This window comes from Camelus dromedarius, chromosome 2 (assembly GCF_036321535.1).
Source record: "Camelus dromedarius isolate mCamDro1 chromosome 2, mCamDro1.pat, whole genome shotgun sequence".
NCBI classification, from domain to species: Eukaryota; Metazoa; Chordata; class Mammalia; order Artiodactyla; family Camelidae; genus Camelus; species Camelus dromedarius.
Window position 1 is genome coordinate 61,521,352 of NC_087437.1, and position 15,155 is coordinate 61,536,506.

At 38.2% G+C, this 15,155-nt stretch overlaps 1 protein-coding gene across 11 annotated transcripts in view; it reads right to left on the reverse strand.

The window, feature by feature from the left end:
* Positions 1-15,155, reverse strand: part of RUBCN (rubicon autophagy regulator) — a 56,812-nt gene that overhangs the window by 37,039 nt on the left and 4,618 nt on the right. For 9 of the 11 annotated variants that reach the window (XM_010994444.3, XM_010994441.3, XM_010994438.3 and 6 more), the window contains exon 1: positions 11,842-12,084. The exons of 1 other annotated variant lie outside the window; for it this stretch is intronic. In XM_010994444.3, the coding sequence (XP_010992746.1) occupies positions 11,842-11,906 (65 nt within the window). In that variant the 5' untranslated portion in view covers positions 11,907-12,084. Of the gene's footprint in view, positions 1-11,841; positions 12,091-15,155 lie in introns of those variants that run through there. One more of the 11 variants, XM_010994443.3, reaches the window with a different exon arrangement.

A 15,155-nucleotide genomic window follows, 5' to 3' on the forward strand; every position in this document is an offset into this window, starting at 1 on the left:
GTACCTGATCCTGACCATGTCAAGGAAAGTCTAAGACAAGAAACCTCCTGCCCTACATCCTAGCATTCTCTCCTCCATTAATTTTTTACTTGGGTGTAAGACCCAATTCTGAGAGGACTGAAGTTGTAAAGAACACTAAGATTTTTTTTTTAAATCCTCATATTTACATGACATATTGTGCTTTGTAAGGTGATCTTCATCTACTACCATTCCATCCTCACATAAGTAGCCTATAACCCTGTGTTTCTAGGAGTGTGACCCATTAAGATCCACTTCTGGACAATGACATTACATGGGCAATACATAAAGGGAATGAGGGCATGTGCTCAAAAGCAGAAATCTTTTGCCAAACAAAAAAGCCAAAAAACAACTTTTTATTAACTATATTTCCAGTACTAAGTACATATATCTGTACATAAATATTATGGGTAAGAATACTATTGCCCATGATTTTCCCCCATGATTTTTTAAATTAAAATTGAGACCAAAATGTCTTAAGTTTGCACTGAGTCACTTGGGACATGTCCCCAAATCAATCAAATACTGATTTTTTCTCCTGGACCATCCGTAACACTTTAGTGGAAAAGTTTGAAAATGGCTGCCCTAGATGATCTTTAAGATTCTTCTTAAATCCCAGCATTTTCTCAACAGAGCTTCTGACCCAATAAAAACTCAAAACCAGCTGCAAATGAGTGAAAAGAATTGAATGCACCAACTCAACCTGGGGAAGGAAAACATGAGGAGATGAGGTGTCAAACTCATCTCCAATTGTTTTGTTGCACACTTGACCTAGCCCTTTCATTTCTCATTAGCATACTACTTTTTTCCTCTTCAAGGACAGTCATAGAATGGTTATAATTTCTTCGAGGAACTTTCCCCGTAATTATTTTAATATCATTTAAATGCACATATAGGTAGGAGGGTCTTGAATTGGAAATCTTTCTAATTCTATCAGCACTCAAAACGAACCTCTTGCACATTTTGTGCACTTTCTGAGCCATTCTGAAAAAGTGGATGAGTAGAGTAAAGAAAGGCAGACAAATAAAATAAAACAAATGAAGCTAGGTCTGGTACAGGAGTATCATCTAAAAAGGGAAAGCCAGATGTATCTCACTCTGGTCTTCTTCTCTGAAGGCCTTGAGACCAGGAAATTATTCAAACTGGGAGACACTAGGCTTTTTTAACCTTACGTCATTAAACATTTGAGTCACCAGACACCCCTGTTCTTTCTTTTATCCCCCCAGTTTTATTGAGATATAATTGACACATAACACTATATTAGTTTAAGGTGTACAACATAATGATCTATGTATATATTGTGAAATGATTACCACAGTAAGTTTAATTCATATCTGTCACCTCATAACAGTGATGAGAACTTTTAAGATCTACTCTCTTGCAACTTTCAAATATAGAATACAGCACAGTTAACTATAGACATCATGCTGTACACTGCATCCCCAAAACTTATTTATCTTATAACTGGAAGTCTATACCTTTGCACCCGCTTCACCATTTCCCCCACCTCCCAACCCCTCCCTCTGGCAAACCCCAATCTGTTCTCTGTTTCTATGAGTTTAGGTTTTTTGGATTCCACATGTAAATAAGATAATACAGTATTTGTCTTTCTCTGACTTATTTCATTTAGCATAATGCCCTCAAGGTCTATCCATGTTGCAAATAGCAAGATTTCCTTCTTTATGGATGAATAATATTCCTCTGTGTGTATATATGTGTGGTGTGACATTTTCTTTAACCATTCAGCTGTCAGTGGACACTTAGGTTGTTTCCATGTCTTGGCTATTTTAAATAATACTGCAGTGAACATGGGGGTGCAGATATCTTTCTGAGATAATGATTCTGTTTCCTTTGGATATATACCCAAAAGGAGACTTGTGGACCATATGGTAATTCTATTTTTAATATCTTGAGGAATCTCCATACTGTTTTCCACAGTGGCTGCCCCAATTTACAATCCCAGCAACAGTGCACAAGGGTCCCTTTCTCTCTATATCCTTGCCAACACTCGTTATCTCTTGCTTTTTTGATGCCAGCCCTTCTGATAGATGTCAAACTCATCTCCAATTGTGTGACATCTCATTGTGATTCTGATTTGCATTTCCCTGATGACTGGTCATGTGGAGCACCTTTTCCTTTATCTGTTGGCCATTTGCCTGTTCTATTTCTAAACCAGTCCTGAGAGACATTTCAAGATAACTAAGATGCACACAGCACTGAGGTGTGCCATTTATTGTTGTACTGTGAGAGATTGTCATCATAGAGGCCAACTGACTGCCAACTTTTGCTTCAGTGGATTCTCCATCTCCTACACTTCCTCAGGGCTAATGTGCCCTGACTGACACAGTTTTATATTCCAACAGGTTACAATCAACTCTTGCAGGCCTGAGAGCCAGACTGGTTCCTCAAGTGACTCTGCACATCTGTGTTCTGATTCATTCTGTATTGATCTTACAAGTGTAACTGTCATGATAAATCCTGAAAGTAGACACCAAGTACCCTATCATCCTAAGGCTTTGTTTCCAAAACTATACAAAGAACACTGAAATCCTAGAAACCGTGAGCATTCAGATCTGCTATTAACTTCTAGATAAAACTAAAGAACTTTCCTTCCCCCAAATAAAGTGTCTCTGAGATACTAAAACTACAAAAGAATGTGGCTCTTACTCTAAGATGTGCCAAATCATCTACATTTGGTGTATGTTCATGTAGAAGAAATGTAAATTTTTAAAAAATTTTGATTTACATAGCTAGTCTGTTTAGTGTCTACCTTTCTAGGATCCTTTATCCTAATGGTATTGTTATCATTTCCAGAGAGTTGAAATATTAAGTTCAACAGAAGCCCACACAGTGGTTGGATTAATTCATTCATATGTGAATTGTAAATGGAAATAAACAGATCACCATGAGAAATAAAATAGCCCTCCCTCTTTAACCAGATTTTTAGTACGTAAGATCAGTCTTTCCTAGGCTAAACCTGTTGGGAAGTAATTATTTGGATGGTATCATCCTGCATTCACATGTAACCTTCATCCGGGCACAGGCAAGGACTTTGAAGTGTATTAGGCTCAAAGCAGCCCTTTGTAGAGCCACTTCTGTGAGTACACAGAGTGCTCTTCTTTAACCACCATAAATTAAAGGCAAGTCTTTCTAAGCATCTCACCCTATGTCAAGGAAGATGAGCCTGAGTGGCAAGAGGTAGCATAATCCATCTCTACTCGAATTATTTTTCTCAACAAACAGCAAAGCCAATCTCAGAATAAAGTCCTACCTATTTTCTTTTGGGAGGATTTTGACTACCTTCCTCCTTTGAAGAGGAACAGGAATTGCTTAAGCAACTCAAATAAGGATACCCAAGTAAAAACAGTTTTCCTAAATGCCAACTCAGTCTTAAGCTTGCCAAATTATAACTAGAAGTGACACTCAGGTTAAAAGAGTAAGCAAATGTTATTTTTTAAAATGTTATACCATATAATTAACATATAACTAATCACCAACAATTAGTGAAATAAATAGTAAGTAATAATAAGTACTATGCAATTGTAAAATGAAATTCAATGCAAGAAATATATACTGGTGTATCTTCCAACCCCAAGGCTCTTCTCAGTGGTAAAAAGAAACAGCTTCAACTTACTAGCATATCCCCACTACGGTATGCCAGGTATCTGGACTGGAATGTGGTATCTACCTGAGATCAGAGTTGAAGGTCAGGTTGTCGCAAGTCAGGTAATGACTTGATCCCTGAAATGTGAGGAGAGTGTGTGATATCCAGATGATGGAATATCGTGAAACCATTAAAACTTTTAATTAGGAAGAGTTTCCAAAGCTAATGAAAGTATGTTAAAGTATAAAAAGCAAAATGTAAAATTTTATTTATGATCGCAACATAAAAATACTGAGAAATAGTGGTATGTTAATAGTGGTTACCTTTGGTTCTATAAGGGGAATGCAGAGACGAGAGAAGCTGTTTAGGCCTTCTTTGAGACCAGCAATTAACAAAAGGTCAATAATATGAACAAAGTTAGCAAACAAGCTGGAAAGTACCATAAAAGATTTTTTTAAAAAATACTCAAGTATCAAGGGCATCTTATGCTGAAAGACTGTGGTTAGGCAAGCACCTAGGACTTTTAATACCAGAATTCACTTCCTAGAAAGAAGTAATGGGTTCATTCTTACAGCAGAGAAAAACATAATTAAGTGAAATAATTACTGTTAACACTGAAGTAGCAAGAGACTACCACGTTTAATTTTTAGACTTTGTGTTTAATTTTCTTATCTGGTTCCATATTTTCTGTTTTTAATTACATAGTATTTAACTTGTTGTGTGTAGTTAAATATTTATCATGCTTTTTAAATAAATAATATACTTGTAGAAAAAACATACTGTATTATACACTCTCAGCCCTGGGACTCTTAGGAGAACCTAACCATTGGCAAACCCATCCCTCTTGTGGCTGACAGCAGAATCTCAGCGTCCAGGAGGGAATCTACATGTCTAGGAGGCATGCTTTGTAACTTCACATCTAGTCAACAAATGCTTCACCATACTAAATTGTCAATGATGTCAAATTGACTGAATTTCAACAATGAGTAGATTTAACAAGAGGAAGGAAAATCTCTTATGTCAGAAACCTAACCAACGATGATATGCAAACTCCTTAGTACAAACTTCAAAAATTCTCCATCCTGCTCAGTACTCCTCAATTTTAATACAGTCTCTCTCTCTCTCTCTATCACACTCTATTAAAAGCATGCTAACCTACTGCCTACTTCCATGACCATTCATGCAGACCTTTCCACCTGGAATGATTCTCTTCCTGTTCTATTCAGGGATTAAGGTTTAGCTTTAGCTCAGTCTTCTCCCAAGAACTTCTAAATAATCTGACCTGTTACAACTACTTTGTTAGAAACCCCACAACAAATGCTGTCAATATACCATTCCTCCTAATAATAATCCTTTAAAAAAGATTTATATTTAACAGTATATGGTTTCCTTAAGGACAGAGACCATGTTTTTTCTATTTCTTTTGTATTTTATATGTTAATAAGCAGAGAGAAGATGTAATTCAGTGGAAAGAGAACAAGCTTCACAGAGCTGAATTTGTTTTATTTTGGGGGGAGGGAAAGTAATTAGGTTTAATATTTTTATTTATTTATTTATTTATAACAGAGGTACTGGGATGAACTCAGGACCGTGTGCATGTTAAGTGTAATGCTCTACCACTGAGCTATCCCCTCCCTCTACAGAGCTGAATTTGAATCCTAGCTCTCCACAAACTAGCTGAGCATCCCTGGGCAAGCCATTAAACTCTTTAAGCGTCAGTTCCCTCATCTGTAAAAGGGAGAGAACAACTGCTTCGTAGAGGAGTATAATTGATAATCTACAGAAAGCACCATCATCGAGCAGTATTACAGTAATAGTAGTATTACTTCCCTTTTCTCTGTCCTTTTCCTTTGAACTTACATTGCATAAATCTAATAAATCCAACTAAATCAGAAGTGGTACCTAACATAAAGCCATAAAGCCATCTTACTCATTCAAAGAATATCTTAACTGCCTTTAAACTAGGGTCAAATCTCTTCTCAGCACATATTTCAAGGTTCTTTTTAGGTTCATGGTGCTCTCACTGAAGCAGGACAGCTGGAAAGACATCCTCAATATTGGATGTACCTTGTATATAACAGAGACTCAAATCTGCTTACTTGACAGAATAAAAGAAACTTACAAGGTTTTACCACAAAACAATTAAGATTGATTTCATAAGTCATATAAGAAAGCCAATCTCATTACCTTACAGTCACATCTTACATAGTGTGGGTAGAAAGAATGCTTTACAACCAAAGTAAAAGAAGCATAAAACACCATTTCAGTAGCAAAGGCAAAAAAGGAAAGACATTGCCTCAGTCGCCTCAGTTTTAGGGATCCTATTTTAAAGTAAAAGTAACCATCATTAGAACTAAAACTGAACTATCTTAAAAATTGCTGAGGAAAGGAAACAGCAAAAGAACATAAAACTCAGTTTTAAAAGATGACAGAATTAAGACCAAGCATACATGAGATAAAAATAAATGTCTATGGAATAACTTCAACTATTGAAACAAAACAGCCAGTCAAACAAAAAAGTAGGAGGAAACTATGATATTAGTACCCAGGTTGTATTCAAGGCAAGAATCATTTAAAAAGACAAAGATGGGAATAATGAAAATGCAGCTCTCATTAGTTTGTATGTATCTAATAATATGGCCTCAAATATTTAAAACAAAACACACACAGGAAACAAAAACTGCAGAGAAAAAAAAAAAGAAGAAAAATGGAAATGGAGAGGAAAAAACAATGGTAATGGAAGGTCATGAAAACCAAAAGTAAAAATGTGATTAGAAGAGCTGAATAATATCTACTTAAGAAGGTTGTTCTAGCTCATCCAGAAAACTACATCCTGAAGAACACTTTAAGTACTCGTAGAACAGTCACAAAAATTAGCCTTGTACTAAGGGACACAAATACAAAAAGTCGATAAATCCTTAAAAGCAGAAGTAGTACAGACATATTCTCTGGCCAGAAAGCAATAAAACAGAAAAACAAAAAACAAAAAAACCCTTGGAAATTTTTAAACTCTCAAAGAACTCCTAAGGAAGCAAAAACAAAATCATGGTTTTGAAGAGGGGTGAAGAGGAATGGCATTATGACTCTTACTTTCTTCTCAAAAGTATCGAAACAAGAGAGTTCATAGGCAGACAGAATTCTTTATAAATTATGGAATTCTGCTATTTTCTATTCAAAAATCAATTATCTACTCAGTCCTACAATCCAGCAGGATTCTTGTGAGTTTCACTGGCAAAGGGTATGGCCCTATAAACCTTGAGAGACAGTTTGCCACATCCTTATTTAGTCACTGCAATTTATGACTTCCTTTAATAATTTTCTCTCTTCCCAAACAAGTGCAGGTTACACTTCAAGTGAGCCTGATCCAGAGGAACTAAAAACATGTAAGTATGCTACAGTTCTTTCCTGAAATATTCAGATTTAAGTCTATAACACTGTTCAACTGAACTTCCTGTGATGCTGGAAATGTTCTATATCCATGTTGTCTAATATGGCAGCACTAGCCACTCTGGCCATTAAGCACTTGAAGTCTGTGCAGAGTGACTAAAGAACTGAAATTTTAAATTTTATTTACTTCTAATTAATTCAGACTAAAATTATCACATGTGGCTAGTGGCTATCATGTTGAACAGAGCTGTTCTATAACCACCCAGGTAGGCTGGTGAAACTTAAGGAGGAGAGATTACAAAACAAAACGAAAAACAGAAAAAAAATTCCATTTATGGAAAAAGTAATAAAGCAGCTATAAAAATCAGAGGCAGCTGTGGGGAGAATAGATACTGAGAAAAGTTTCAGCTTATGGTCCCTGCTGTCAGCTGATAACACCTCCTGCTCCTGGGCTCTGACAATAGCATTTTCCCTAAAAGCTTCAAAAGTGTGTTTCTGTGGGGTTTTTTGGATACTAAACTGGACTGGCAATATGGATTACTCAAAAATCATGTGATCCTCCTGCCTTGCTACCAGTGCTATATGAACTGTCAAAGCATGGTCAAAGGAAAAAAGGAAAGAAAGGGAAGAGAATAGAAAATGAAAATAAATGTGAAAATAAATAAAGAGAAAGGGAAAAAAAGAGGCCCTTTCAATGGCAGCAGTACCACTGACACCTGCCTAACCATAAAAAGCATGACCAAACTTTTGCCGTTTCATTTCTTAAATAAATATCCATCGAACACTAATTATATGTCAGGCACTGTGCTAGGCACTGGGCTTATGGTGGTTAAAGTGGGAGAGTCCCCAGCTCTCACAGTATTCAGAATGCAATGGAGAAAATGGGCACTTACATTTTTTAAAAATGCTATGAAGTGAGAAGTGCTGTAATAAGAGAGATGCAAAAGGACAAGTCAGGGATGCCTTCTGAAGGAGCATTATTTAAAGGAAAACTAAGAGCCCTCCAGGCAAAGGAGGAGGTAATGCTGGGAAGGTAGAGGAGCAAGAATGAGAATGGTGAGGAAGGAGACGTGAGAGTAAGCAAATGCCTTGGTTTTATAACTGCGAACATCACAGGGACTGAAGTACAGATTAACTACCAGGGAAGTTTTGACTTTCTATTTTCAATGAGAAATCACTGAACATTTCTGAGCAAAATGTTACAGTAACTTTGCTTCTGAAAAATTAATCTGGTAGCAATGTGGAGGCTGTCTGGAACTGACGACTGAGTTCAGGCTGGGAGCTTAGTTAGGAGACCGAGAGAATCCACAATGAGAAATAATAAAGGTCTTCAGTGAATATTTTGTTTATATCTGCCCAGAATTCATGTCCCTTTCTTCTGGTAACAGAATACTGATTTTTTTTTACAGGGGAATCACCCCTCTGTCACTTAATCTGGTCCATGAAGTTCCAAGAAAGTATTACCCTACCCCAGGATTCAGGGTTGGACATATAATTTGGACCTGACTGAGCAACATCTTCCATACCCTGATTACAAGAACAGGAACATAACTGAAGTCAGCCCAAAAAGAGTCAGCCCCAGAATTTTCACTTTTGCTGAACCTATTGGCATTGTTTTTTTTTTCTTTCTTTCTTTTTGGTTGGATTGCTAAACTTAAAGTTGCTCAGGGTTATCTTGTAGAAAAATCTGCCTGAGAATGAAGACAACACATGGAGAAGAAGAGCCCATACATAGAGACAAATCATTGTTTAAGCACCTACATTTGGCCATTCCTGAAGCAATACCGCTCCCTGGATTTTTTTTTGTAATATAAGCCAATATATTTGGAAATGGAGAGGAAAAAAAGCTTCAAGAGAAAAATCAGAAACAGAATTCATTGGACCTGGTGATGGCTTAGATATGTAAAATGAAGGAAAGGGAAGTATCAGATTTCACTCTGAGGTTTCAGGCTTGATTGACTGAATGGAAAACATTATTAACTGAGATAGAGAAAAGAGGAAGAAAAGGTTTTGGTCAACATAATGAGTTCTGTTTGGAGACACTAAAGAGTATCTTAATACTTGAATTCTGACTCTATCTGGACCACTGCACCAGGAAAACTGTGCAGGAAGCCGCATCCAAGCTCAGAAGTAGACTGCGTAGTCCAAGGCAGTTGAGGGTGACAGAGCAATGCTAGAAGAACCATTCCATTAATTGTTTAGTAATTTCACCAGACAACTTCCAAACAACTGGCATTTAGGAAACCCTTGGAAGACTGAAGTATCATCCCTAAGCACTACAGCATTTTGCTAGAGTGATGACTAATTAGATGGAAAACAATAGGGAAATCTATGACATTCCACTCCAAGGATGAAGTTAAAAGCTAGGCCAACACCCCAGCCCTCAGTGTGCTCAATGCTGATAGAGGAGCCATGGCAGAAGAAAGAGCAAGCGATGATACCTGTGCAAACGGCAACTGGAAGAGCACACACCCACCTTACTTCAAGAAAACTGGTGAGGGAATAGAAATAGACATTTTTTGCACTCAGTACATACCAGGCATTCTGCGAGGGGCTTTATGCACATTTTCTTATTGAATCCTTCCAACTTATCACTCAGGAAGGTATTATTCTTCCTACTCAAACAGTATGAGCCAAGTTAAGCAGCAGAGCTAGAACTCAAATGCATATCTACCTGATTTAAAAGCTTATGCACATTTCACTACATCAACTGCTTTCAGAAAGTAATTGAAACGTTTTAACCTTCATAAGTTAAAAAAAATGATGTCATCTTATCAAGAAAATGTTTTCTGATTTGGGGGTTTTATTGGCCATAGAAAAGTTAGGTTTGCAGTGACCCAACCATAATGCCTCAATTCTCAGGCACAAGGCATGTATTTTATTTACCATTTGACTATCTGGAACTAAGGAGACCATCAGTGCCACGAAGCCTCATTAAAGAACACCTTCTAAGTTAATCAGCCAACAACAGAGAGTAGGCTATATCACAGTTGTATTACATAGCAGGATAATCCCACTGCTGAAATTAAGTTTTGACTAGAGTTCCTTGGTCAAGTGGCAAGCATGGAAAGAATAATAGACAGAAAAAGATACCTGCAATGGAGTTGTCCTACTGTCCTTAATGACAGGCAAAGAATGCTATGACATTCACTACTTATACATTTCTTGTCCCAAGCATATTAGCATAGTGAGAGGCAATATGGCATAGGTATTAGAAGTGGAACCGGGCTGCCTGGGTTTGAATCCCAGTTCCACCAAGGACTTACCATACAACCTTGGCAAGTTATTTATCCTGTCTATGTCTCAGCTTACTCATCTGTCAAATGATAATAATATAGTTACCTATTGCATGCAGTTGTTATAAAGGTTAAATAATACTTGTAAGGTTCCTAAGTAATGCCTGGCATGTAGTAAATAAGTGTTTGTTATACACATTAAATAAATAACTAACCCAGGTAGATGGGGAGGAAATTTGAACTTGAATTTCCAACCCAATCTCTCACACATGAACTGGTAGAGGAAAATAAATAATCCTAAAATTTGCTTAGAATTTATATGGGACCTTTTACATGACACAGTTCACAGACATCTGGAGGAAGAATAAATAGCCAAATATACACAAGCAGAAACTGAAATATGGAAAAGGGAAGTAAGATGTTCAGTTTCACTGAGCACATCACTCACAGATCTCGGCAGGAACCCCAAGGTCCTGTCAGCCCAGGATTTGTAAAGTAAGCCACAGACTAACTGTGCACATAAAAGAGGAGTCACTCTTTACAACAGCCAGGTCTTTACCCAGGTACAACACCTCATTAATTTTCCCCTATTGATAGTTTCTCAGAGGTAAATATTCTACCTCCAGTCTTTGAATCTTGCTGCTCCTGCGACTATAACTATATCTGAATTTTTAAAAAGTCAATAAAGACTTCCTTAAGCCACATTCCTGCTCTACCCTTTCCATTCTAGATTCTTAAGCATTTAAGACCAGAGTTATTTATGAAGCAAACCCTACATATGGGAAGCAACTCTACAGAGTCCAAGCCACCATTTGGCCAAAGTAGTTTTTAAAATCTTAAATTTTCTAATTTCTTTAAGATGTGAACTCGAAGACAACAGTTCCATATAAATAAACGGGAAATTCCTTAGCTGCATTGTGGGGGAAAGCTGAAGCGTTTGAAGGTGAAAAAGAAAAGACAGAGGTCCTGCTACTCTCTGACCGGGATCCGGCATTGACAAAGGGCAAGCATGCAATTTCCAGTCTCATTAGCAAGTCCCCACCCCCATTCCACTACCATTACAATCGCCCACTTTCATCCAGAGGCCCTCCTTCAAGCCTCCTTCCTCACATTCATCTTGCCTAAGTTTCTCTCTAGGCCACTCGTAATGCCTAACCTTTGCTCCCAGAAATCGTCACTTCAACCTTGTTAATAATGGCCTGGCTTGCTGTCATCGCAAGTTTCAGTCGGGGCACCAACCTTGTCCCTTACTCCCATTTATAGACTCTGGCCTATGAAATCTCACTACAGCACCTCTCAATATCCACCTCCTCTCCAGCAGCCCTGGGTCTGAGCTTCACCCACTTCTGCTCCCCTGCCCTGAACATATCCTTATCCCTCCCCCTCTACCCTCACTGAGCTTGTTCCCTCGTCCGTCCTATCCACGCCCTGCCCGTCACTCCTTTCAGAATTTCTTCCTAAACAAGTCGCCCACAACAGTCTCCCTCATGTCTGTCGCATCCAGCACGTCTCCCCGTGCTCTCCGAGCCCTTCTAAGCCTCCCTTTGCTTCAGCGCATCCATCCGCCAGCGACTCCCCTGGCCTTTCCCAGCCCACCTGCTCTCCTCCGGCAAGCCCTCCTCGCAGCCGCCAAGCTCCATTCTCGCGCCCTCTGGCCGCATCCGGGGCTGCGACGTCGCCTCTTCTCTGAAGAGAGAAGCGTCCCTGCCGCTTCGCCCCTCAGGACTCCTTGAGCCCCTTGGGAGCGGAGGAGGCACCCCCGCCGGTGGGCGCAGGGTGATGCACTACAGCCGGGTGATGGCAGCGGCAGTGACTGCTGCCTCAGCTGCGGTTTCTATCCCTGCCACCCACACTTCCGGCTCTAAGAACTACAACTCCCAGCAAGCACTTCGAAGGCCCGGCATGCAACGCCCTATCCAATCAGAGGCTGCGCTCGCGGCGGACTTCAGACCCAGTCTGCGAGCTTTCCGTCGTGCGCCCCGCTGGGTACCAGGTCTGAAACGCCCACTAACGCTGGTCTCCGGAGGCCGGAGGCCGGAGTCTTAACGCACTGTTGTTAACTCTTCATCCTTGGGACCCAACTTGGTCGGAGGGCTAGACTAGAAAATAATGCTGGTCTTAATCCAAGTTCGGTTAACTCCACTTCGGCCTACCCTGGTTTAACACTTGGTGGTGGTGTTTGAGGACCTCAAATATGTTAATGAAGCGCTCAGTCAGAAGGGTTCAGGTTGCTTTGGGATCACAAAGGAAGAGCAGGAGGAAAAGGCTTTCCTGGAGGACTGATGTCAGAGCGGAGTTTTTAAGGATGAGTATGATTTAGCCAGGAGAAGAAAGGAAGAGAAGGTGGAGAGAGCCGCACAGACATGAGGAAGTATGCTGGTTTGGGAACTGATGGTTCTGTGTAGTAATCAGAGCTGGGAAGAGGTGAGGAACACTATGGTGTGGGTGAGCAGACAAACCAGATCATGAAGCCATTCTAAGGAGTTTGGATTTTTGTTCTGAGAACACTTAGGAGCAAATCATGGAAATGCAAATTAAGAAGTGATTTGATCAAGCCTGCTTAGAAAGCTACTTTTGACAACGTAGAGAGGGAATGCGATATGTTGGAGATAAGGGCAGAAGAATGGATATGAGAAGTTGGAAGTCCCTATAGTAGCCAAGCAAGTAATGTCAATGAGTGAAGTGAGCAAGTTGTTGGAGAATGGTACTCTCTGAACTGGAACCCCCATGACTCAACCAAGAAGGAAAAGTCTCACCTTAGCTATAATTGAATGTTGCTAAATGGGCATATGGGCCTAGAGTTGTCAAATACCCTGATTTTTCAGTGAAGCTGAAATCTGCATTTTTAAGTACAATTTCCAAATTTTTAAAAATTGGCAAGAGATTTTTTTTAATGTAAATATTACACGCCCCCCCCCCCGTCAAAAAAAAAAACAAACCACAAATCTGTAGGCTAAATGTGGCTTTTGGGTTACTAGTTTGCAAGTTCAGGCCTAAACGAGGGCATTGGCTGTATGGAACAAGGAGGCTGGGCTTAGAGCCACAGTAAGGCAATAGACTCAGCACTACTCTGTGAGGGAGGGGTATAGGCTAACTCCATAAAAGCTAGGTACTCCATTAAAAATAATACGACTTATAGGAATTTTCAAACTTAAGAAAACTTTTTTGTGAATTAAAAGTGAAACGAAAGAGAATTTTAATGTAAATTATGAGTTCCAATTTCCATTTATATAAAAAATACTCCTTATTCAAACTTTTTCATATTTTCCAACTACAGGGTTATACTTTTTAAGAAAGGGGCAGTATTAGTCATTGGAATTTCAGTACCATCTGTTTCTACAAATGTATGAACTTCATTTTTTGGCATGTACATTATAATCCCAAATTAATGCCACATGATTTTACATTTACTTACATGAAAGTCAATCAGCTTTATCAGGAAGTTCTAGAACTAAAATTGTAGTAAAAGTTCTAGAAAACAGGAATTTCTCCATCTATCCAAGACTGGGTTTACACTTATTTTCTTTAAAGCAGTCAGTTAATAAATATGACAATAACTTACACTATGTGCCCAGCCCCCATCCCATCCCATCCCTCTGCTTTCCCTTACCCTGAATCCCTTGTTTATAATTCCACTGCTTTTCTTTTTATATAGTTCCTTTGCATGTATCCATATTCCTAAAAATTATGTTTAAGAAGTTTTTGTGTTTTACTTTTATAAAAAGGATATTAAGCTGTATTTATTCTTTGGGGCCCTTTTTTTTTTAACTTAGTATTACATTGATAATATTTATTTATATTGTTGTGTGTCACTATAGCTCATTGATTTTGATTGCTTATAGTAGTTCATTGTGTGAACGGACCAGTTTATTCATGCTGTCTTCCATTGATAGGCATTTGGGTTGTTTCCAGGTTTTTGCTATTGTAAACTGCTTCTATGAATATTCTTTTACGTGTCACCTCTCGTATATGAGCAATAGTTTCTCTTGGGTACATGTCTAGAAGTGGAAGTCATAGGTTCATTGTCCATTCTAGCTTTTGTTTTGAGTGATGGGTCTGTAGGAATGCAATTTTAAAAGTAACTAATTAGTTATGAAGCCATAACTAATTATTGTTATTTAAAATAATTAATCAACAAAAATGGGCCATGCATGGAAAATGATGAGAGTATGTCATGAACCAAGGATTATGATTAACCCAGTTTTGTGCATCTGGGATCCAAATGCAAAAAGTTATCAAATATGCAAAAATATCTAGCATCAGGGTTCAATAAATGTAATGGTCACATAAATGTAATGACCTTACTTAGCAATGCTTGCTGAATTAATTTTTTAATAGTCAAAAAAACATGAAGAACTTTATTGATCTTTGATCAATCTATTTGTTTTCAAGATCACTAGGATGCAATTTTTATACAAATAGTAGTTGGTCCTAGAGTACCACTGGCAGTAAGCAAATTTCACTTAAGAATCACTTATTCAAATAACAGATTTTTAAAGCTCATTATACTTACCTACTTGCCAAAAATTTAGTTTTAAGAATACTCTTCTTGAATACGTTCAACAATATCAACTATAGTCATGAATATTTTCTCTTTATTATATTTACTAAAAGTATTCTCAGCAGCATTTTTAAAAATACACTTTAAAAGCTAAGAGGTGTTTCCCACTAGCCAAGTCAAAAGAAATTTGAGCATCAAAATGAGTTAATTCATGATATATATATACATAACTACATTCTTTTCAAAGGTAAACAAACGCTTACACTCTGCACCCCTTTGCTTTTCAGAAGGGAATTTCTGAACACAAAATAAGTCTGTGAATTTCTATGGAAACTTATACGTGTATATAAATAAGTTTGCAAATAAATAAATAAATAGAAAAAGGAAGGAAGAAAGGAGGCAGGGAAGT